Source organism: Apteryx rowi, unplaced genomic scaffold, assembly GCF_003343035.1.
Source record: "Apteryx rowi isolate R43461 unplaced genomic scaffold, aptRow1 scaffold_162, whole genome shotgun sequence".
In the NCBI taxonomy this organism is placed as follows: Eukaryota; Metazoa; Chordata; class Aves; order Apterygiformes; family Apterygidae; genus Apteryx; species Apteryx rowi.
In genome coordinates, this window is record NW_020447886.1 from 1,354,891 (window position 1) to 1,380,883 (window position 25,993).

At 38.1% G+C, this 25,993-nt stretch overlaps 1 protein-coding gene across 9 annotated transcripts in view; it reads right to left on the bottom strand.

Annotated features, from left to right (window-relative positions):
• Positions 1 to 6,930: 6,930 nt before the first annotated feature.
• The window catches only part of HERC4 (HECT and RLD domain containing E3 ubiquitin protein ligase 4), a 37,049-nt gene continuing 17,986 nt past the window's right edge, over positions 6,931 to 25,993 (bottom strand). For 6 of the 9 annotated variants that reach the window (XM_026059941.1, XM_026059945.1, XM_026059942.1 and 3 more), the window contains 13 exons: positions 25,360 to 25,549; positions 23,622 to 23,794; positions 21,290 to 21,406; positions 18,255 to 18,278; positions 17,650 to 17,748; positions 15,659 to 15,826; positions 15,391 to 15,534; positions 14,267 to 14,433; positions 13,316 to 13,382; positions 13,001 to 13,083; positions 10,500 to 10,683; positions 9,637 to 9,739; positions 8,108 to 8,754 (listed from right to left, as the gene is read on the bottom strand). In XM_026059941.1, the coding sequence (XP_025915726.1) occupies positions 8,546 to 8,754; positions 9,637 to 9,739; positions 10,500 to 10,683; positions 13,001 to 13,083; positions 13,316 to 13,382; positions 14,267 to 14,433; positions 15,391 to 15,534; positions 15,659 to 15,826; positions 17,650 to 17,748; positions 18,255 to 18,278; positions 21,290 to 21,406; positions 23,622 to 23,794; positions 25,360 to 25,549 (1,728 nt within the window). In that variant the 3' untranslated portion in view covers positions 8,108 to 8,545. Of the gene's footprint in view, positions 7,123 to 8,107; positions 8,755 to 9,636; positions 9,740 to 10,499; positions 10,684 to 11,958; positions 12,155 to 13,000; positions 13,084 to 13,315; positions 13,383 to 14,266; positions 14,434 to 15,390; positions 15,535 to 15,658; positions 15,827 to 17,649; positions 17,749 to 18,254; positions 18,279 to 21,289; positions 21,407 to 23,621; positions 23,795 to 25,359; positions 25,550 to 25,993 lie in introns of those variants that run through there. The other 3 variants (XM_026059949.1, XM_026059947.1, XR_003252516.1) reach the window with 3 other exon arrangements.

Below are 25,993 nucleotides of genomic sequence, written 5' to 3' on the forward strand. Positions count from 1 at the left end.
GCTCTTGCTGCTCCCACCCCGGCCCGAGCACTGCAGCCGGGAGCCACCTGCCCCCTTTAAATAGCATACGTAAAATTAGGCACTCAAGCTGGAGTTAATCAAAAGGCAAATGACTGATGGGGATGAGGGCATGTTTGCTAGCACAGTTGTTACCCATAAGTATTCAGCATCTTAGATGAATTTTTCTGGAAGCTTGGAAGAACACATTCAGTTCTAGCTGTCTTTTAGTCACCTTCTTTTGGGGTTTTAATTAATTTTCCAGAATTTTTATTAATTCCTTCTGAAAGTATCTTAACGCTTTTAGTATTTATATTAAATGGGCATACTGAAAAAGAAAAGAAAGTGCAAGCATTTGTTTGATGATACATTGCCATGTCACCCCTCCTCCTTTTTAATACTAGCTTATTTAGATGTATTAGGTACATGATGAACTTGCAAAAGTATTTTGAGTGTATAAAATAAGTCAGCATTTAAAACCATGCAGTAAGTTTTCCTTAATGGCTATGTATTCTGTAAGGGTCTATCTTGAACCCAATACATTTTTAATTAGTGATTTTTAATTATAAAAAATACAGAATATGTTTATTAAATGCATGATACTAATATGTCAAATGACCTCAAATTGAGAGGGGCTGTAAGTGCATAAATTTTGAATGAAATCAGAATCAAAAAGTTTGGAAAAAGGAAGATGATACGGTTCAGTACTTCAGGTTCAATATTCTGTGCTTAAATACAGAAACAACAATCAAATCTAAAGGTAACTGCATTGATTTGCATAATATACTTATCTATAGAGTGACTGGAGAATAAAATTCATTATCAAAATGCAGAATTTCAACAATACTGATGAAGTCACTATCACATAGAATGGTACAGGCTGAAACAACCGGCCATATCTACATAACAGGGGCTTCTAAACTAGCTACAAGTCATCAAGAAAAACCCTGGAGTCCTAACAGTGCCCTCAACATACTGACTCACTGCTCCGCGGTTTTTCAGAGACACACGGGCTGCTAGGACTTGCTAGGACAAGAACGGGCAAGGCCCCCAGCATCCCTGCGGCCCTGTAAGTCTCCGACGACCCCAGGTGAAAGCTGCAAGCGTTCCAACTCGGGATAGAAACAAGGTGTAGAGAAGGGTACAGAGAGGCATGAGACATAGCAAGAGATTAAACAGAATCTGAGACTCCACGGAAAAGGATTAATTTAGGGAGGACAAAATATGATACACAATATAGCTATCTTAAAACAAACCAAAAAAACCCCACGAAGCATGAAAAGAGTCACTATTTCCTACTACAGCACAAGGCCCAAGGCCCTTTCAGTGGAACAGCATGCAGACAAGCACAGTAAGCTAAACACCCTGTTACATGCACTGAAATTGTGGCGCTCGTTGCCCCAGGACGCCGTGGGAGCTCTCAGTGGACGGATTCACAGAGCACAGGTCTACCGACAGTCCTCCAGCAGTCAAGATCCCCAGCCAAAGGGAATACCAAGGACGATTCCCAGTTGCCCTTTTCCCATAGACTCGCCTATAAGCACCTGGCCCAGCCGCAGGTGGAAACAGTTTGTATCTTGGTGTGACCCAGTACAACATCAAGTGAAATACAGAACAGTTTGCCCCTCAGAGCTGTGCTACATCTATTTACGCTGGACATTTTAAACAACAGACTAAGCAAACAGTTATAAGGAATACTCTAGGTGTACATTCGTCCTGCCTTGAAGGTGGTGAAAGCGGATGACCGCAAGCCTTTTAAGGACTAAGCTCCTTAAAAGATGCGAATCTGAGTGCATTGTGACCATGAGACTGCTGTTTTTAACTCTCAGAGAACAAGACCCCACTGGCRCTGCAGCCGCCACGTCCCCAGGTCCCCACAGTCACTGCCCAGCCACTCGCAGGGCAGCCCCAGCCCCAGCACTACTTGTGAAGGAGCTGCTGACAAATCAGTTGCATACAAAATACAAATTAAATTATAAATAGTTCTACTAAGTGAATAAACTTTTCAAAGCCAAAAAAAACCCACACCCAACACACAAACATGTTTCGGTGACTTTTCTTTTTGACACTGTATCATCATTATTACTGTTAACATTTTCAAACTGCAAAGCAGTGCTTCTAAGCAGAAACTTCTGCTGAAGAAAAGCATCTTTTCACCGGCACACAGAGGGCTTGGGAGGAGTCCCCGACAGCCTCAAATAACTCGACTGCTTACAGCGACAAAGCCACCCTGCTGGAGCTGAACCCCCCTCAGCCAGTGCTATGAAATACCGTGCTTAGCACTACTTACCACTTGCAGAGGAGAGTCAGGAACCAGCTGGAGAAGACAGGCTGCACCTCCAGGCCCAGTGCCCGTCTGTCTGTCTGTCTGTCCATCCCCCACAGAGCAGCCCAGCTATTTCCCTGATAGGAGCAAGCCATGGGGCTATAAAGGAGGGACGGGGGCCCCAGTGCTGGATAACAGCCCTCAGCTGTGAGAAGTGCAGCTCACCAACACACAGCAGCTGGTGCAGAACCTAGCTCCTTACATGCTTTGGGAATACATCATCCTGCAAGTTATGGCATTCAAGATAGCATTAACCTCAGGAAAATGAGGCTAGTTACCTAGAGGCTACGTCTCAGCAAGGAAAATTGTTTTAACTCGGTATCGTGTCCTTCAGATGAGGATGCAGTGACGACATGGCACCAGCTCCTGCTGGCTGCGAAGATCTGTCAGTTTGGAGAGCAGACATGGCCAGGTAAGCTGCCATGCAAAGCCGCACACAGGTGAGCTGCAAGAGCAGGGAGCTCGGCCCAGGGGCTCCAGCACCACCCTGCACACTGCCCTTGCAGAATAAAGCCCTTTTTCTGCAGCACTTTCGCAGGAGCTGCTACACGTCCACACAGCAACCTAGCCCAGAAACGCAGCACATGAAAGATGAGGTGCAAGCCCAGTTAAGGGGATTATGCTCAAGTTTAGGTTTAGAGTCATATCAACTCATGATATGGCTTGAGCAAGACAACTCCCGGAGCTCATTTCCTGGGCAGTAATACCTGCCTTCAACAGAGTTGTAATGAGGTAGAAATGTTTAGGAGTACTTTGAGATTCACAGATGAACAGGGGGGTGTCACTAGGTTCTTAGCCCAGTCTTAAAAACCCTGCAAGATACTGGGCTAACCAGACCCCACCTTGGCCCAGTAGAGTTTTTTTGTTAGGTATTAAGACACTGCCACAGAGCTGCAAAGAGAACACGGCTGTTCTGCTCATGGGCAACAGGGAACCAGGGAGCTCCCCCAACTGCTGTAGGTCTCTTCCACCTACTCCCTCACATAAGGACACTACTTATCTCCCTGGTGTCTGTAGTTACTCCCTCCCTTTACTTCTTGCCAGTTTAATCTCGGCAGCTGGGAGCATGTGAGAGCATTCCTACCATGCCAGTGGATACTGCCCTCTGGCTTCTTAAGACACATCGCACAGTTGCCAGAGTACTCGAGCACTGACACTAGGAAGTGCACCCACGAAGCCGCTGTGCAGGAGTAAGCCACAAATAATTAAGTTAGCTTCACCCCTAAAACTACTCAAAGACCTGGCAAATACAGCTTCTAGAAGTTATTTTTCACTTACAGTCTGCCAACTCTGTCCCTGCTAGGGTAAAAAGCTGGTATATTTGCTCAAAAAGAAAAAAAAAAGGAAGGAAACTATTTTCTGAAGTACTCTCTTCTCAATCTGAACTCAAACACTTCTGCATTCACCTAACACTGATATTTTTTCCCCAACAAAATTCCTCACATAACCAGGGATGCGAGGGAAAGCTGTGAGCACCTACGGAGGTTCATACGTGCTCACAGAAAGGCACTACATAGTGCGTAGGATCGAGGTACTCTGGCATGACCCATTGATAAGATTGGTGGCCTGGAGCTTTGGTGAGGTAAAAAGATCGCCACCACTTCCAGATACCCTGAGCTATACTGAACATACTAGCTCTGTAGTTCATATGGGGAACGAGATTTGTAAGCCTCCTTTTCTTCTCTAATAATTCTGACACTGATGCACACGTGGTTGGCTGAAAAATTGCTTATTGCTAAGTTCTTTGATCACGCTTCTGGTACCAGTGACAAACCAGAACTTTGCTGTTTTGCAAAGGAACCCTACAGCACGTTCAAATCCAAAGGATATGCAGTAACTCGGATTGTTTAGTCCATGGCAGTAAGAGCTTAGTAGGTCACATCTGTACATACTAGAAATGTATAAGAGTCTCTTATGCCCACCGTACTATCACAGCTGGTTTTAGAGGCCCTATTTTCCTTAGCTGTATTGTGTTCAGACACAAGACATCCTTCACGTTCAACAGCTCTGCATCAGTGTAGAAATGGGGAGCCAGAGGCCGGTCCAGTTGGAAAATTTTGGCATATTCCACTTGTAGAAAGGAAGTTAATAGAATTGGTGGCACAAGAATAAGTTAACTGACAACTTAGTTCTTGTCTATAGGCATTGTGTATAGGCTGCTTTCCCGCCCCCTCCAAAAAAAGTGATAACTCTGGCAAATGGTCAGGGAATTCACATGTATAGAAATTATGGCTATAGGTGTTATTTTACAGATGCTTTAAGTGTGTGTATCTTCCAGCAAAATGCTCAGGAGGGTTTCTTGAGGCTCTAAGCCGCAGTATTGGAACATGTTCTACCACCTGACAAATCCAATATTATGCCTTTAGAGGTCTAGGCAAGGTTTTAAAGTTATCGCTTCAAACATGATCAACGCAAATCTGAATAGCGCATTCAAAGACAAGAAAATAGCCTGAAGATTGGTCCACCCAATCCCCAAACTGACCTACAAATTAAGAAACAGCCACTTGATAGAACATCAGAAACTGTCACTTATCATGACAAATCAGTTTTGTTTTTTTGTTTAAACAGCTAAGACAGCTCTACAATTATACAATTGCATAGTTCTGGTTACACAAGGGAGAAAGTCAACATAGCCTTTCTGTGGTGCTCACTATAAACTCATCTATCATATAATCCCATGCTAAAAATTACAGCATTAAAAGAAAGATGTTACTCTATTTATTTAAACGGCACAACCTCCTGTGCCTTTAAATAGAGAGCTTTGCTTTATAGTGGTTTATACTTGATTTCACTAAACTTAATTTATTCTTGATAAATCAAGCTTATTGCAGCACAGAGGAGTGTAATGAATTAAGATACTTTACAAGTAGAATATAAACTTTATCAAAGGGAATACTGCATCTTGATGCTCTACATTAAATCTTAATAGTAGCAACTCCCTTACAGTGCCAAAGGAGAGATGCAAAGCTCACAGCTTTAATGGTTGTGCACCGACTCAGGGCAAAGGAGCTCTTAAATGTTCCCAGGGAAATGAGGACACACTATGACGTACGTAGCTGAGATTGCCTGTGTAGTTCTGGCCTGAAAATTCAAATCTACAGTCCCGTACTAATGTGACAGATGCAATAAATGCAGTATATAGCTATTCTGCTATGACAAAAACAAGTCCTGCTTTTCTAAACATGACAGAAACAGATCCAAGTTTGACAGGCAAATAGCATTCTCCAGTGCTAATTCTGAATATGTATCAAAATGCTGATCTGACTATCGAGAGAAGTACTTTATTTACAGATTTTTAATTATTGCAAAACGCACACGTTCCCACTGCAGGAGTTGAGTAACTGGAGATCTGACATGGAGAAAAGCCCTCTGCTTTCTTCGTTAACACCATGGCTATTTTAGCTAAGCCTAGAATGGAAGGGGTTTATTTTTCTTCCTCACACAATGCACAGCACTGAGTACTGCATACAAAAAGATACCTGATCCAAGAAGGCAAACATGCACTTCATGCCGCCCGCCTTTTTCCAGCCAGAGGAAACACTTAAGTATATAATTTTGTAGAAGCCCTTCACACGGCTGTTATGACTTAACAGAACTAACAGCAACATAAGTATTCTCTTGAAGTATTAACACCTACTTGACACAAGTAATATAAAGACTAGTCATTAATTCTTCCACCTCTAGGACTCCATTAAAAGTCTTTTACCTTATAATGTAGGCTATGTCTGTTTTGCAACAGGGCACCTGTCTCACTGCACAGAACGAGCTAATACCTGTAAGATAATCAGGAGCATTTAGCAACACGATCATGCTCTGAAGGACCCAACCCCATTTCTTACGGAGCAGGATATGACCAAGGCCAAAACCGCAAAAGGGAGGGTCGCAGTGAATGCTGTCCTGAGGAACACAATTCTAGCCCTGCTCTGCCAGCGAGTTCTTAATGGGATGTTTGGCCAATCATTCAAAATACACCTGACCAACAAATGCCCCCCCTCAAACTTTTTCAAATTTCCACTCCAAAGAAAGTAAGAAATATCTGCTGCTGAAGCTGAAGAAACATCTGCAGAAACATGAAGTAATTGCCACAGCAACTCTGGTCAATAGTAACTGCCCTTCAAAGACAAAGGATGTTTAAAGTTCTCTAGCACATCCTAAATTTGGCACTGAAAATTAGCACGTGTTCAGTAACCATGGCTTGGATTGTCTCAGAGCCCCTCCTCTACAGAATGAGGCTACTACTCATCTCGGATTAATATTGATATTGATGAAAAATTCAACATAGCAAAACCCACAAAGAGTCTCATAAGGAAATAAAAACCGTATCTACGTATGTATAGTCCTGAGTTTAGATGTGCACTAAAATAGGCTTGGACCTACAAACTGAAAATAAAAAAAATAAATGTTTAACTGTCATTCAGTGAACACCATCAATTGTGTAAAATGAATGGAGCAAGAGTCCCACGGAGAAAAAAAATAGCATGTGATCATGTAATAATACACAAGGAAAGAAGCAAGAAAGACAGCTTTACATTAGACATTTCCTAATCTGGGAGTATTTGCCTTTGCAACCTTGGCGTTTCATAATTTTAAAAGAGAGTTTTTTATTACCTGGTGAAATGAAGGCATAATTTTTTTTTCCTTTCTTTCTTCCATGTGAAATAAGATTAAGCTGCTTTAATATTTGTTGGTTTCTTGTCTTCCACAACAGGGAGAGTTTGCCAGCCAGGTAACAATGTTGAAAAAGATGGAATACAGGCTGCATGCAAAGAAGTTACTAGAGGTTACACTGCATCAGAAAGCTGTAAAAACACAGTGTTATGGAAAGAAGAATGCTTTTAGCTATTCTGACCGCTTTGTATTATACATACATCTACTGCCAGTACAGTAACTACATGTATTACAGTTTATTACAATGAATGAATTTTCCTGCTTTAAAGTGAGATCTTAGTATCCTAGCTGTACTCTGGATTTAATACATGCAGAAGTTACCCTCTCATTGAAGAAGTATGCATGATGCAAGCATCCATACACATCAACCAAGAAAAGTTTTCTTTCAAGTCTTTTATTATAGCTTGAATTGTTTTCACTGCATTTAAAAATCTAAAAAAAATAAATATTTGTTTCACAGCTGCAAGTCACATACGCATTAACACCACAAACAATCTGGAACTTAACCAGAGGAGGAAAGTCAAATCCGAAAGTGTTCAGCTAAGCACAATTGTCTCAGGGCAATTATACTAAAAATAAACTTTAAGAAAAGGGAAGGGGTGTGTTAAAGAGCTATTTCAAATGCATTTATCTGGAAAAAAGTGAAAATTCTATTAGAAACCATAAACTACGCTTTCAGCATTTAAAAAATAAACATTTAACCTCTTGACAGTAACATCTGTCTGGTGCATCTTTTGCTCTTAAGCTGTACTCTTGACCCATGGCTGCAGAGGTTCCCATTGATAAGTTAACCTCTTTTATAATGGTGTCCACATAATTACAGAATCAGTCTTTAAAAATAAAACAGTGTATTAAGTCACCTTGTCCACCCATATATTATAAAAGCCATTATTTGCAGTTTTGACCAGCACTAAGTGACTGCTTCATGGAAATCATTGGATTGTACATTGTGAAGATGAATGTCTTTTAAGCGATCATTTCCGTTATTAAGGTTCTTAAAAGAAACCAGAAAAATATATCTTCAGAAATCAGAGTAGTCACTTTTCTGTTAAAAGCCATAAAATAAGCTCATATTCAATTACAAGCAATAGAAACCATACTGCTATTGGAACATAATTATTTTATCACAAAAAATTTATTATTTACAAAAAGAAAAGTTATCAAGTAAATTTATCAGGGAAAGAGTTAAATGTTCTTACTCAGTGATTTGAAAAATGTAGGCAAGTCTCTCATGCACTCACACGTCAAATTATTTGTAGAAGGTGAAATGTTAATTCATGTTAGTGAAGCTTGACTTTCATTCACAATACTCTCATTTTTATTGTAAGATGGCAAAAAACACATGGTTCTGTACAAGAATGGATGTATTAAGACAGTTCTTCATTTTTGTAATTACTTTTTGGCTCCCATGAATATCCATACCACTGAACATTTTGCAAATAATCAGTTATGTTATCATCTCCATCATTTAATCCACTGAATTTACCACCACAAGAAAGACAAAAGAAAGTTAGTTTAATGATCCCACATTACACAGAACTCTCATTTCTGAAGTTATACTAAACTGAAACCTTCATAGTGATCTATAGCCTGGATCAGCTTAGATTTTAGGGTTTCTTTATCTGTGTATTTTGGAAGATCAAGAAGATTAAAGCAAGTGTGAGCTACTGGAAGATAACCTTCTCCACCTCCTGTTGGTTGGATGACTAGTTTAAGACACTTCATTCCAAGAATTGGAATACGATCACTGCCTGTCAGAAACACTGCCAAGAAAAAACAAACATAAAGTCCTGAAGGTAGTTTAAGACTAATACTGTATATCCCATATACCACAGTTCTAATCATTATTTGCATTTTTCAATTATTCTAGCAGTGGTTTCACATTAAAGTTGTTCAGATAAATTTGAAAAACAGGAAGTAATGACTTAACTTGCTCTCCAGCTTGCATATATAAACTCTTAACTGTGACACAACCAGGGATATACAAAGGAAAGCATTTTAGCATGTGAGGCCAAATAATCATTGATAAAAGAGTAGAAAGTTCCTCTTGTAACAGGATATATTATCTAAAATTCGTTACCTGTACCATTACCACATTTGCAACCATCTTGTAAAGACACAGAATTTGATTTTCAATGAGTTCTGCTGAACTGGAAATGAATCTCTGATCTATTCTCAGCAACAGCTCATTCACAGGAAACTTGCAAGACTTTCTCTTTCCCTGTACATGTTTCCTCTCCTATCAGTTAACTCAGTATTTATAATCAAATGTACCTCCATATTTCCATCTATGTGCAATGCAACTACTGGAGGATGTGAACCTGATGCCAAAACACAGAAAAAATTCCTAGTCATCAGCTAAGCAACACTAGCAATTTGGGTTCCTGCTTTGTTGTTGTTTTTTTCAATCCCACTTTGATTTACTGTGATCTTATAAATCCCCCACATCCAGAATTATTCCAGACAACCCCCCAAATCAGAGACAAGCTTGTAATCAATTTCCTCTATTGCTACTTTTTCCTCCATGTAAAGTTATTCACATCATTATAGAGAACCACTTAAGTTCACCCTCTCACAGAACAAATCTAAGACCACAATGATCCTGCTCAGCTACCAATTTCTGCAAAATAGCATTAAATACTCACACAGAAACTGTTTTTTCTTCTCCAAGGACAACTCATGAAAAACCTCCCAGAATATTTTAATCGTAGGGTGGTCTGCCCAGTATTCTCCTTTGTATTCTGTATTCTAAAATGAACAGAAAATGAGGTTACTACTCCTGTGTAGGACTAGTAGGATAATCTGAAACATCTGACATTAAAGTAGAAGAGATGTGGTTTGTGTAAAGGGATCCTGCATCCTAAGTGATTTATATTACTATTTTCCTTAGCGAGTTGTATGCAAAATCCTAAGCTTCAACCTCATCGCAAAACCTACCCAGTTAACTACACGTATGCATTTATGAATATAACTCCAAACAAGCATCAGATGAGAACTTTCTATACAAACATATATGGATATTATCACTTGTTCAGCTTTTCAGTCTGACTTTGACTATGAGGACAGGTGCATGTAGACCAAAGCATTTTCAATCCCAATAAAATCTCAACATAAAATCTGAGTTTCGGCTACCGAGGATTTTTTCTGTTATTATTAAATGTGTGCATTTTTGTTCACTTTTGCCCTTCTAACAAAATATATTGTATACAGCTGCCTTTCAGTTCAATGCAATTTTTCTTCCTTTCTCTTCCGCCAAGTTCAATTGCCTTCAGAAACTAGAAGGGAAAACTAACTAGGAAGGCAAATAATATTTTAGTGTCTTCATTCACTGACAGCACTCAAAAATTCCTCAATTATGCAGTCAATCCAATAAAGGCTGAAAAATCACATTAGTCACATTAATCACATACTAATGGAGAAAACAGGGCTAGAAGGGACACTTCAGATATTTTGCTTTTGCATCTTGAAATTAAAAATATATGAAACGAATTGCTAACTATGGTTTTACCTTCTCCAGCTCCTTCCAATCATAATTTGTGTTCCCAATCACCATTGCCTGCAGCTCGCTGGGCTGGAAGAGCTGGAGAACTTTGCCTCCACACACTTTGTGGAAGCCTGCATGGAATGCACTGAATAAGGAGGCCACAGATTTATTGAAGATGTAATCCACATACGCATCTACAAAATCTTGCCTGTGAGAGAGAACAAAAAAGTAATCACGTTAAAAAAACCACCTCCTATCAATCAAACAGTAATCACTTAAGTATAAAACAGAGCATAGCAAATTAGGCTAAAAAATTCTAGCATATTGTATTCTCTGGTCCATGTTACATACATAGTGAAGATAACCTGAATGAAAATGGCACACAAATGTAATTTTTTTTTCCGAAACAGATAAACGGCAACAGTTGATGTTATTTATTTCAGGCACTATGAACACTTCTCGTTTGTATGCACTGTAGTGAATCGGACTGAACGGCATACAGGCTTGAAGGCTCAAATTCCACGCAGTGCTCTGAAACTGATTATTCAAAAGCACTGTTGTACTTTTTAATTAAAAAGATTATCATATGCATACTCAAAATGCCAATTAGCTTCAAAGGGATGTGGAGTCCTACACAGTAAAAAGATCAGGGCAAAAGGGCTAAGCTACTGAAAAACAGACCGTTATTTGTACTTCAGCACAAAGAATTCTCATATTTTTTTTGGAAACATTCATCTTCTTCCATAGTAGCTAAGGGGATCACTAAAATTCATTGATGTGATACAATAGTTACGATTATGATTAGCAAAAAAAAAGTTTAGTTAACACAGTTGGCATCAGAGTGACTTCAGCTATATGGTTTCAGAGTGACTCTCTCCATGGAAATTCACAGCATTTGAATAGCATCACAAATAATTTAAAGACTCATCTGAACGACTTTTGTTGATGTATTTATTAAAGTCACTGAACTGAAAATACTGGAGATGATCAGCAAAGTGTTGAATCACACTATCTTTCAGCACCCAATGATACACCTGTATTAGGCACGCTATATAAACAGTGGAAAGACAAGTAACTTGAGTATACTCACAGTGAAGGTAAAGGGTTCTCCAGAGAAAAATTCATAATTCATAACCTACTTAGCATTATTATACTCTGCACTAACATTATCAAGACTGAATTAAAGCATCATGGATTATTTGAATCTTGAGAAACAGGAACACTTCAATGCCGCAAGACAGCTACTGACATCGCTGTGGCATACATTCCAAGGGCACACTAAAGCTTTTTCATATTTCAGCTCTAATTTTACAGTCACTCTGCAACAGAACATCGAGCCACCACCAGAGAACTCAGAAGCTATGGCTTTCAAGATAAAGCACCACAGCTCCTCAGCTGTCAGCCAAGGATAAAAGCAACTGACACGTATAGGTGGAGGCTGTAGTCGTGGCATGGAACCGGCATCATTAGAGAAGAAGCTTACTGGGTGTTTTCTTTCCTTGAAGTATACTCAGTCTTGCCCTTACACTTGGAGCTGCGACCCCATGTCTGTCTCTCCCAGTAATGAAAAGTCAGGAGGATAAAATCACTCCATTGAGGGAGGCACTGCCACTCCATATAGCCATGCTCGTGTTTGAGACACTCAGTCTTCTCTCATCCCTCTTTCCTCTACGGCAGACCTAGTTACAGAAAAAGTTGCCCAAAACACAGAAACGAAGATAGGCAGGAACATGCCCAGAGGTACATTTCTCTCTTGTTCCTACAACACACAGCCATGCAATCTGTTCTCAAAGAGTATGCCCCCCCGTTTACTTCTCCCTGAATGGAGAGAGACTCAAAAGCACAGAAAAGACATGAAAATTAAAGAACAGACAAATAAATATAAGAGAGGAATGGACAGAGGAAACTGTCTAGTGGCGTGCTTGTGCCATTTTGCAGAGCGCTTACCACTCTGCCCACCCTCCAAACGCAGAAAGGAAGGAAAGCGTGCGGGAGGCTACTTTAGAAACAGAAGTAGCAGAATCCATAGGTGGGGGGGGGGGGACACCCCGCACATACTCATTTGACAATGACACTAGCTAACATTAGACTAAGTTACTTGCTCTAAAATGGGAAGCATTCCCTGAAATTGTATTTCAAATACGTAAAGTTGCTACACAAAGGCATCAGGATGAAGTTTTCACTTTTACTCAGTAAATTTTAATTATACTATAGCTTCCTGCAAAACCAAACATTTTCATCTTATAAAATTAAGACAACATAGTCAAAACAGGCTCTAAAGAGGTCAAGGCAAAAAAGAAATATTACACATTTTGAAAAGAATTACATAGTCTCTCAACAGCTGGCAAATCCATAAATACAACAGCTGTTTTAACAATACACATGAGAAAAGCTTGGAAAAACAGCCAAAGTAGCTTTCCCTCCAACACTACTGTAACAACTTGGCTAAGTACGTTTATAACAGCCCAGTTACATTTCCAAAGCAGACAGTAACGCTGACCTACCCTGTGTCCCATAAAACTCACCTATTTTGTTTGACTACAGGAATGTCAGCACCATTAGGAACAAGCTCTTTAATTTCTGTTGTACCAAAATTTTCCACAGTGATCTATTTAAAACAAACAAAAATAATATAGATTTTATTTACTGTTAGAGGACTTCTTCCCTCCACATAGCTAAGAGCAACATGAAGGGCACACATTGATCTTAACACGAGGAGAAAATGCTAAAATTCATGGGGATCAGCAGCTGATGTTTTTGCTCACACTCAATCAGAGGCAGTCGTAATAGACTGTAAAACTTGTTGAAAAATACTTCAAACAGCAATATTTAAAACTTACAGTAAAATTAAGACAAAATGCTTCCTCTATGTCATCCTCCGGATAGTCCAGTAACTGTTGCATACCCCTGCAAAATAAATTACAAAGTATTTGTACTAGTGGGAAGAAAGATTAACTTACATTTCTGAAGTTTCCTTTCTGTTTTGATAATTCGGGGCGGGGGGGGTGGAATCTTTCTACGGTTACATTCCAGTTGTTAGCTGGCTGACTTGCATCTTGACTTTGGTGGGAAATTTCAAGCAACTCATGCTGCTTTTAAACTACAGTAAGCAGAGGTTTTAAAGACAAACAACTGTTTCACTATTACTGGTGGAGTTAATTCCTTTTGAGTTGATTCTCCAGGTACAAGAAGAGAAGATTCATATTCTAGCTTCCAGCTATCGGATTCCCAAGCCAGAGGTGGTAAGTGCTTAATAATCACTGATGGACTTTTCCATTAACCTGTGCAGTTTCTCCTTGAACCTACCAGAACTCAGCGCGCACAACGCTGAGGCAATCAAACCTCCACTTCCTCCCGCCTCCTCCATTTGAGCCTCCTATTAGCTCTACTCAAATCCCTGCTCGAGGACAGATATTTAAGCATGCACTTATTCATGAAATAAGCAAAAATGTTGCCTCATTAGACTAAATAAGTTGCTCAGAACTATCTTTGTTCATACTTATGTTTATAAAATTAATGGTTGAAATTCTTTTTTTTTTTTGATTTTCAAAATTTTTTTCCCTAAAATTCTTGTAGGATAATAAACAGAAAACAAAGATCAAAAACCAGGCATTTACAAGCAGGTGCTTAACAATAGCACGAATCCTATCTCAAATGGCATGATGGCTGCAAGTTACTTAGAGCTGTTTATCCTGTTAATGCACATACTAAACATTAAACATTTTCTTTAATCTTTTTGAAGAGCGTTGAATTAAAATTCCTAGAATTACTAATTTTTCCTTCCTGCTTACCTGCCAACATCTGGCATCAACTCTTTTAAGTCATCCAGGGATGGCTTTTTATTCAACAACTTTTTGTACAAAGCCAAAGGGAAATGAAGGTCTACGATAGTAAAATTATATATTGCTAGCCCACAGACAACACCAATCAAATGAAACAAGTCACTGTCTTCAAAGGTCTAAGAACAGAAAAGAGACAATTCAAATAATTTGAAACAAAGAAGTTATTTTAACCCTATAGAGTCAAGGAAAAAAAGTACAGTGAAGTATAACCTAAGTATACTTCATTTATATTTTCTATAAATAGATACACAACCATTAGTACTGAAGAAAACAAGATAAAGTTTTAACCAGCTGAGCGAGAGACTGAAATAGAGAGAAACAGGATTCTTCCTACTGCTAAATCAATAAATAAAACCAAAAACACCCCAAAACAAAAAATGCACTGAGATACCGGCAGCACAAAATGTATTTTAGGTACTGCATATTGCTGAAAGTACTGCAGTAAGATTGTTTTTTGTCAGTGACTTATCATTACACTAGTCAGTCATAAAATATTTATGATAATCACTTTTTTTTTTTTTTTAATGAAGATGGTTATGAGCTCATCATTGACTCCCTTGGACTTAGTAGCTACGGCACAAAACACAAACGCGGAAATTTTCCCATTCAGGTACCAGTGACATAGCCACCCCAGGCAGTGTTAGCCTCTGAGAAGGAACTGAAAAGCCAATGATCAAAACCTTCACACAGGTATGACCGGATCACTGCCTACAAAAAGGATCCATAAATGTGACTGAATACAGAAAGAACTGTTCACCATGCCACCTCCAGTATTTTTATCTGCCACTCTGATTTACTGTTTCTGCTCTCGGAATGAGCATACTTTGGCTGGCATTTCTTCCAACTGAACTTGTCTCAGCTGGGGACAACAGGTAAGGACTACGTGGGGGCCAGAAAAAACAGAACAGGGAAAATTTTGATCCAACAATACTAAAAATAAACACCTTTTCAGACTAGTTATTTCAGCTTCTCCTCCTCAAAAAAATCCTACCACAAACTACTAAATACATACCTTTGCTAATGTAAATACTTTAAGTTAAAAAGAAAATTCATCACTGCAGACTGGACCCTACCTTATCAGAGAACCAGATCAGCCTGGACTCTTCATAATATCTGAACATGCCATATTTGGGATCTAGCAGCTCCCTCATGATAAGCAAAAAAAATTCTTTGCGAACACCTCCAGCATCAACAGCTTCTTCCCCTACAAAAATAACCTAAAACACACTTCGGTTAGCACAGAATCTTAAAAATGAAACATGAAACAAATTTATCTGAAAAATATTCTTAATTACTTGCACGTGTCAGTGAGAGACTTGGAGCAATATACACTGATAATACCTTGAGTGGTTTCTTGTAGTCTACGTTCTTCGTTTTCCTTAGGACCTCCACAGCATCTCCTACAATATTGTCTCTCCGCACCATTAAGATCAGGCAAGGGTTGACAGATTCAAATACTGGCAGAAAAAGAGAGGATAAATTCTGCCTGTGAGCCTGATCCACAGCCATCTGGGAAAAAAAAAAGTGAAAGCGTTATCAGGTAACATTAGATGCCTGTCAACATTCAAGTCAGTCCATCAGTCTTGCCTTAAAAGGGAGAGGAGATGGGAAGGAGGATATCCATTATGAGAGCTAAAGAACTTGCCCAAGTTTTCTTCATATTTCTTTAATCCCAGGGAATTTATTTCCTTTTCCCATTAGCCTCATCAACGCTAACATTCAGGCAGGTCTTAGAATGCAGCTTTTGACACTCCAATTAAAATACTTGGGATAACAAAAGGAAGCAAAAGAAATACTACACATTGTGTTTAATATAAATCTGGCATGAAAGCAGCCATTAAAAAGTGATTCATGGAATGGAAAATGATTTTTTTCATCTATCAACTATTTCTTTAAGTTATAATTCTTTATTATTGTTCAAAAAAAAGTTGTGTTGCTAGCATTCTGAATAAAGCATACAACTCTTAAAAGTTTAAGTATAATACTATTTAATATCACTTGTTAATAGAAACTTCCAATGAGAACATTTCCCTTTACAACTCAAATGTTGGTATCAACTCTAAATACAAATTTCAAAAAGGCAAAAGAAACTATGAATTACAAAAGCAAGCTAGTACTTTTCTACATCAGCCCAATACTTGAGCATTATTCTAACTTCAGACTCAGAACACTGACTTTTATTACTTTAAACATTACAAACAGGGAAGGGAAGTGTTTGCAGTACAGCTGGAACATTTACTGCTATTACTTTTACAGCAGCCTCCCTTCATTCTTCCTTTCCTTTCCTAAGAATATGCTCTATTATTCCCTTACAGCAACTGAACAGATACGGATTACAGAAAACACTAAACACTGAACAAAAGAATAGTCCACCACATCACATGTTCTCAGTACCATGTAGAGAATCATGAAAACACATAAGAGATTCTCTCAGTGACCTTAAGGTTGACCTTAAGGACCTTAAGACCAATGAGAAGAGGTATGCGTTACGATATACAATGGTTTGTATTAAGTACCTTATTCCTAGGAAAGTCTTTAAGTTAAAATAGAACTGAACAAATTAAGAGTAACACATCACTGCATTTAATAGGGAAAGAGCCCCAAACTACCGCCAACTGCAAGACTTATCAAGAGCAGGAAATCTACTCCTGCTATCCCAAGAAGATGCATTTAAATTTTTTTTTTCCAAGATAAGCCTCTTTTCTACTGCCCTGCAGACAGTGAACAGACTTCAGAGTTTAGCAGCATTTTGAAGGTGGCAGGACAGATGAAATCAGAGATTAGGGGTGCAGTAGATATTCAAGTGCAGCCAACATGCTGCCTCTCAGAGGTAAGATACAACCAGCCTTGAGAACAGCATTAGCTCCCAGGCTAATATTTCATGAGAAACGAGAAGTAACAGAAACTGGCTGCTCCCTCTAACAAGAAACTTTGACTTCCAGCTCCCGGCTCTACACTGGCCTTGCCGCATGTCATTTAAAATCTGCTTTTTTAAAGAAGTATATTGATACATGCATACCCCTATATACATGTACACATACATACATACWATTTTTGTTTGTTTTGTTTTAAACACCCATACTGTGGTTTGTTAATACCTGGAAGACGACATCTAGTTAATGAAAGGAAAATAAGTTCCTTAGAAATTTATATAACTACTAACAATCTAATTTCAGATCCCAAACCCACAAAACTACCAGCTTCTACCATGTACATACCCACAGAGGAAAAAACTAGATCCCTCATTCTTATGAAGAGGGTATTACTCCGAGTTAGAAAAAAACAACCCAAACAAACAAAAAAATCAAAGCATTAAGAAGTGAAACTCTTACCTGCATCTGTATGACTGCATCTGTTTGCAAGAGAGTTGTCTTTGCCTGGGCATCAAATACAAATGGGTATGTGCAAATTGTAACAGGAATATCTGTTAGCTGGAAGGAAAAGAACCATGTCATAACTCTGCTTATTAAAAACACAATGATGGTTAAAGAAGCTATTGCAAAAATGCTGTTCATTTAATACATCAATTTTACTGAAAAGAGAAAGGAATCTTTACTCACTGTCAATGCAGGACCAAAGAGCTTTTCAGATAAGTATATTTTCAACCATTTAGTATTTCAGCAAAAAAACCCCCCCACCTAGTATATTTTAATTTCAGAACTTTTATTATGACTTGTAGACATAGTCAAAGAAGTTCTTATTTTCAAACTCTGCTCTAAGTTTGCAACACAAAATTAAATATTTTTGCCCCATGAACAATCTCTATAAACAATCTGATCAATTTTATCCAGCAAGACAGTTTTGGAAACTCTTTTCTGATTACAGCCATACTAATTTAAAGCTTTATTCCCAGTAGAACACATCAAACAATCCTTGACAACCATATTTCTGATTTCCTTACATTCTGCAACAGCAATCAGATTGCAACCAATCTTACCTCAGTTAATCCATGGTTGACATCCTATGACAGCATTTGCACAAAGGTAGCAATAATTAAGATGAAAAAGCAGCATTAGTGTCTGCATTAATTATTCATCTCTGATGTTGAGTTAAAAATATTTAGCTACAGCTTTTTCCCCCAAAAAGAATGTTTACTGAAAAATAAATAACCGCCATAAACATTTTAATTAGTCCACCAGATACAACCATGCCCTTCAACACCCTACATATCAGTCTTTAAAAAGGGAGCATATAGTATCAAGTTTTCTTGGATGCAAAAAATTAAACATTTTAAATGTTTATTCCCATACTAATGTATGATAAATGAAATATGCTTTTACTCAGTATTTTCATTCTCAAATGATTGTAACATGTCATATTAAATGCAAGACAGTTCTAATGAGTAAAGATTAAAAGATACAAAAAACCCACTTGAGCATAAAATCCCAGGAATCATTTGGCCCTATGATATCGCATATGAAAAAAGCGATCAAGTCTTGAAACTGCGCAGGAAACTTTGAGACAAACCAAATCAAATTGCTGGGACTGTGTGGAGAATTTCACAACAAGCTAGATACACTTTGCTGAGAAACGTAAGAGTTATCCATCTGGTGCTACGTTACCCTTTTTACCCTCTGCTGAAAGCCAAGTACATTTCCACTTAGCAGACAGAAAAGGGGGCAGGGGGAGCTAATAACAAACTATTAAATTTTAGGACTCGGGAGACTACTACGTAGACATCTGTGGCTTAAAGCAAATGACAGCCAAAACGCTGCCATCTACAGAGTTTGCCTCCTGTCCATATCCCTAACTTCTCACAGGAAACACCAGATTTAAGTACTTCATACGTCACAAGGAGATTAATGCAATTCTGTACCCTTGCTGTATCTACCATCATTTATTCCTAATTAAAATGGTCTTTTCAACTCCTTTAAGCAGCATCTCTATTTTAGAAATATCTCCTCAAATCAATAGTTCATTACTTAGTAGCTTCAGTCTTTCCCCACTCATTTCTCTACTGTTGAAAGCAGAATGGAAGAGTTTTTCCACTAATTTGCATTAGAACCCAGGAAAACAACATGACATAGGTTGAAAAAATTAAGTGACACATTAGAAGTGCTGATAGCAATTCTTCTAAAAATTGATAAGTTACAAGTTTCATTGTAAAGTTCAGTGCTAAGAACTGTTTAATTTTCCCCTCTGTATTCAGACTGAACACTTAACATACAGGGGGTGGAGAAGAAGGGGGCTTCTTTCTTCACGATTTAAAATGTGGAGCAAGACCAAAATCTGCTTTCACAGAAAGTACGCCCTTCATCTCAAGCAGAGGTACCACAGCACACTTCTCATTTCTCTTATCTTTTCCCCTACACACTTTAATTAAGGAATTGAGCAAACAGTTATGCCCCAAGGTATGACAATAAAAAATGACACTAGTTTAAAAAAAAAAAAAAAATCTGATTCATTATTATTGGTTCAATAGGCAAATAAGGTTTCTGATTGTTTTAAAAGCAAGAACACAGGAAACTAACAGATACGAAGGCAAGGAAAAGCCATACATTTAGGCAGGAGGACAGACTAAAGACATGGAATTTCTTTCAGTCCTATAATAAATCCAGTAATATTTTTCTGCTTGACTTAAAGCTGGACAAATGCACGACAAAATAATGATTAAAGGGAAAGTCAGTATCTAGTATTTTCTCTGTAATGTCAAGCTACTGCTCAATTTTGAGATTTGATGAACAAATGGAGCTTAATAGTTTCATTACAATTCAATTTTCCAGCCCTCATTTCACTATGCTTTAGCATTTTCTCCTCTGGTCATGACATATGCAATTTTGGTTTGTTTACATCCATTTAAACACAGTTGCCAGCATCATCTTTCTAATGCCACCACTCCACTTTGTGTATTGCTCACTGGCACACCCTCCTGTTCCAAACACACCACCTGTCTCCCCTTCCAAGGCCCTGCGATGCTCATCCCCACCTTATACATGTCATTTAGCATACTGCCCTGCTCAGCTACCAGCACCAGCCTCATCATACCCTGGTTACTTTTTCAGACAAGCATGCTTCGAATTTTTTTCCCACTCTACGATTATTCATACTTGGGGGATGCTTTCTGGGAACATCCCCAACATCAGTAAGTTCTCTTTCAAAATATTTCTCAAAACACTGTTTTGCTGCAGAAAGCTCAGTATGCTGCTTGGCTGAAACAACTGTCTGTCGTGACTGTCAATACTGACTCATTATTTCTTCACACTCCCCAATCTCCCTGCTGTTGTTATTTTATATTGCAATTTTAGACTCTTGGGAGAGAGATTCTCACTGTCTTTGTATTCACAGAAAGCACAGCACAAGTAGGTTTTAACCCATGTTCAGGACCTTCCAGACATTGCTGATAAAGAATTAAACTTAGAGGCTAGAGTAAGCATACTAGCTTACTTGGTATTCTTCCAAAGCAAAAGTCTAAGAACTGCGTGGCAAAATCCTCCTACCCACCTCACTAATTCTCTGCATAGTCATTCATTTACTCCCACTTACCACTCTTCTGTTTATAGATCCAAGAACTAATTATCTCAGTTCTGATTGCTACACTCACAGTAAGAAATAATGTTAGCTATCCATCCACTAAAACTCCCTAAGTACACTTCTACATTTTGTTTTCCAGGATAGTTTCTGCTTTCTCCACATCTATATTTTTTTCTGATATCAAGACTTACCATTGACCTAGCTTACACAGCAATTCAAGTTATTCTGGATATTTTCCTATCATAAATTACTTTCCTAACCTTTTTGACATGGCAAATCTTAATTTGACATCATTCTAAATTGCTTTTTAATTGATAGATTAAAATGCTGAACAGTGTCAGTCCTAAGAATGGCACCCTACATGAAGCACACCTACTTAATAATTCCTCCTTAGCTAGTGCCTGACATAAGTCATACATGACATAAGAAAGTACCCAGATTTAGAGAATCTACTGACTTCTATAAAGGAATAGAAACAAGCCAAGAAAAAAACAAACTTACCATTCCAAATACCTGCTGCTGGACCCAGTTGAAATAGTCATTTCTGATATCTATCAAATCTTGTATCTCATGAATATAAAATCTGTCATACTGTATAACTTGTCCTCTTTCATTTACCTAAAGAAGCACAATTTATTTTTTTCATTATCACTTAGTACAAGAGATTTTAAATCATTTTTCCGTATTTTCAAACATTTGAGATTTCAGTCACAGATACCCACCTATTAAAAAATAATTAAAATTTTTTCAAGAAAATCAAGTGCCTACAAGAATACAAAAATGACATTTAAAACATGGAAACATGGGTTATTCAACAATCCCATCTAAGCTGCAAAGGAAAGTAAGATTAACTGAGCGTACAATGTTGCACTACTGCTGTTTTGAAACATATGATCTCACAGAAACCATATTTGTGTATGTATGAGTCATTTGTACTATGAGTAAGATAGTCATAGTACAAAAGAAAATTTATATAAAGGCCTTTCTCTACAGTACAATTTTAATCCAGGAGCTTCCTATAGGAATGCAAATTTATTGAATCGTAATACACACTTTTCCCAAAGACAGATAAGCACTGTTAACTGTCAAAACCATGAGATCTTCTGACTGTATAACCAGATAAACTAAGCCTGCTTTTCTTAAACAACTCCTCACCACCCCAAAAGAACCAGATACTGGAACAGTCAAATATCCCACAATGTTTTCCCATTAGTTCCTCCTACATTACTCCATAGGAGGTGATTATTTAGAAAACACCAATATAAACAGCTGGGCAGCAAGGCAGGGACAAATGTAACTATTTCTACTGTGTAAACCACCTGTTCATTATAGATGGGTTTCCAAAAAAGGGGAATTTAGAAGAGAGCAGCCAGCCTGGAGGCTTCAAGGCTTTAAGGTCAAATTCAGCTATTAAGATTCACAGCTCTTGCAAGCCTGAGCAGAAACAGAAATTCTCAAGACAGTAAAATAATCGTTCATTAGACACCAACAGCTTTCCGAATTCTGGGAATCTGTAATCAACATCTTGGACTTATAGAGAAGATGGTTACTAAACAGTCTTATTCCCAGCCTTAGTTTGTTGGTCACTATGAAGAATAAATGAAAGCAAAGCAAAGAATCCAACTTTCAAAGCAGAAATCCATTTCACTATTCGGGGGGGGGGGGGCGCAGAACACAACCAAAAAAGCCAAACAAATCACAAAACAGAAGAATCCCCCGACTTTGGCTGCTAGCGATCAGTGTTTTAACTGTTAAAACCAAACTAACGTAAAACAAGGAAAACTGAAGCATCTAAACATGCTGTTTTGGCAGCTGGACAAGAACAGCTTAAAAGAAATTTGCCTGCACATAGACAATACAAGTCTGCACTGTAATAATGATCAACATTTTCCACTAGTTTCATGGATTTAACGTAGTACTTAGGAATATCTCATAAGTGGGCAACTTTATAAATAATAATTGACATTTTTATTTCCAGGAAAAGAAAATACGATCCACGACAACAGGAAATGAGCACATTCTCCTCCAAACTGGATTCAAAGGGATACACAGATTAAACTTCAAAGTAGATCATCAAAATTGTTGGCAGATTTGGTGGGTTTGTTGCCGTTTCATTTTAAGTCATTTTAGAAATACAGCACACAAAGGTCCAGTTTAGATGCCTGTTCCATTTTGCTAGATCATACAAACACAGTAACTGGATAAGCACCTTAAGGAGTGTGTCCTAAACCCTCTTTAAGCATATAAGCACAAAATGCAGTATGACCAGAATAAACTGGTGGGAGGCAAAAAGGACAGAAACCTTAGCAACAATTAGATAACGCAGTTTCACAGGTTTGTGACGTGCCCAATTTGGTTACTCCAAATAATTTGGACTATTTTTGTTCAAGGCTTATAAATTCATTATTTTTCATCAATTTAGTTGCAATACTAATACACTGAATAAACAAATCAGAGAAGAAATATTTGTCTTGCTACAACTGTTCAGATTTTTGTTTGAAACAGAGCTTGCTTTCATCTTCCATCTGTGATCTTATTTGCTATTATTTCAAGCTTAGACACTGTTTTTTCCAACATACCTATTTTCTTGGGAACACAGATGGACTCTGTCAATTGTATCTATGAGGGTAATTCTGTCACCATGTCAAATTGGAATCCAGAATTCCAATGGTTCATAGGTCCAGATGGAACAACTACAGATGTTTTTGTAGATGTTAAGCCAAGCCTAAATATTTACAACTCTTTAGTTAACTTCTTTTAAGAACTAAACTGCGCACAGATGCTGACAAGAACAAACAGATAAAGTAAATGGTTAAAACTGATGCAAACATACTTTATGCAAAATTTCCAGAACTCTGAAAGCAGTGTGTAGAAAATTGGTAAATATTCTTCTTTCCGAAGCAGGAATGCCAATCTTGTACAACTTCAAGAGGTGGACTACGACATCCTTGTAGAGTTCCACTATCTTGAGGAACAACGGAGGTTCAAGTACAGCCCACCAGTTTTCTGTCAACAAATGGTGAACACAAATGTAGTACTTTGCCAATACAACATCATGTTATACTATCCTAACAACAACAACAACATAGTTTTACTAGAAAGCACACTTGTCAGTTACCAAAAAACCACCAGAACAGGTGGGCAAAGAAAGAACAACTAAGGACTGACACTTCCAACACAAATTCAGTTCTCTACATAGCAATAAGGTTGGGAAGCAACAGACATTCAACTAAATATAAAATAAATAAATAAATAAATAAATAGAGAGAGAGAGAGAGAGCACGCGCAAGAGAGAGCGCACGCATATTATTCTACAGGGTCACACCCTCCCCTTCCTCATTTCTGGAATTTAAAACAACACAAACTGACATCACCAGCCATCTGAGTGTGAGCATTACAGAATTGGGGCAGCTTTGGAGAGGAAAATAATAGGTAAAGACACAACAAAGTTAAGAAAGCAAAAGGCAAGTGTGGGAACTGCCTATCTGTGAACAAATAACTTGAGGTGGAGACAGGAGGGGAAAAGCAAGGTAGAAGAATGGGCCACTGCTTTCAAAGAAACCACTTCCTCTTTTAATAATGAGCATTTAACACAGCAAGAGTGCTGCAAAATTCTAAGCACAAAACTATTCCTTGCACAAATGATGAATTCTTTTGAATGCTCTAGTGTTATAGACCAACTCTTTAAATTAAGCCTGTTAATCCACTACACTACACTAGAGTATCACTAAGTAACTTTTGACATAAAACAGATGGCCCATATCCTTTACTCAAGCAAACAGTCCTACTGAGAACAATGGAAACACTTGTCACAGTGAAGTAACACAAAAAAAAATCTACAATCCAAAGAAATGACTAGTCAGTTTTCCACCATAGCAGACAAGCCTTTTAGTGGCTGCACACTTTACTCCCACCAAAAAAAAGAAAAAGGCAAGAGATGAATTACAAATAAAGGCAGAAAATAAATGAGGGAGAAGTTGCCTTCAGAGAAAGCTATTATTTGAAAAGGAAGTATTTTGAAACCTCAGGTTTCAAAATTCAGGTGACAAGAGACACAATAAAAAGGTGCAAGGAGGTAGAGCAAAAAAGCTAGAGTTACTCTAAGCTGCTTTGAAGACCACAGCTTAGAACAGGGAGAAAACAGGGACCTCACAGAAAAACAAGCAGGTGCTATCATCACAACAAAGACACAATTTAATGTCTGCTCTTTTAATACCTCTGTAAACTGCTTAGAGCTCGTTAGCTGTTTGACCACAGTCCTCACTTTAAAGAGCAAAGATGTGTATCAAATACACTAAACTATGCAGCTGCATTCCTTCCAAAAGGAATTAGTCCAGAGATTACAATACCAGATCAATTTATACGGACTGCCGGTTAGCTCAGCCAGAAGCAAGAGGAGGCTGCTTGCTTGCACATGGAGCAACATGAGCTCTTAACTTTCTCATCAGGGAATTCTACAGAACTGTGAATACAGAGCAGGTGTTGCTGAGACCATGTCTTCACTGGTGGAATTTCTATAGATTTTCATCTGAAGATCCTTAGTTTCAACAGTGAAGAATTAAATATCTTACCAAGAACTTTCAGGGGAGCTTTTTCTAGGTTCAGAATAGCTGTTCCAAAAGGAATAGCTAGCGTTGTAAAATTGTTTGCATCACTCATCAGTGGGCACTCTGGTAGAGTGAGATATAGCCTCAAGGCTTCAACATCTGGTAAGGAGCTCGTCAGTTTGGGAATAAGGTTCTTTTCCAAACTAGCTGCAACCTACAGAGCAGAATAAAATTCAGTTTATTTTAATGCAATTGCACACTTGGGAAAAACAACAACAATAAAACTTTCAGGAAAAAAATTAAGAGATCAGCACCTATTTGAAATTAGTGGGTACATGTTACAAAGGATTGCTTTGGTAATGTCATTGCCCATATCTGCACAGACACAAAACCAAAGCTATTTAGTACCTTTCCCCCTCCTAGATAAAAAAAATCTAGGAAAAAAAGAGTTTAAATTAAAATATGGTAAATTTAGAAAACAAGACAGTACATTAATATTAAAATACAAACACAATATGCTAATGGTGTTACCTAACTGCCACAACATTATAGCTTTACCTATTTGTAGTTGGTATGTGATTGCGTAAAGAAAGTTATTAAAAGAAAAAGGTCAGACCAAGCAAAACAACTGCATTTCTGGATAAGTATAATGAAGAAA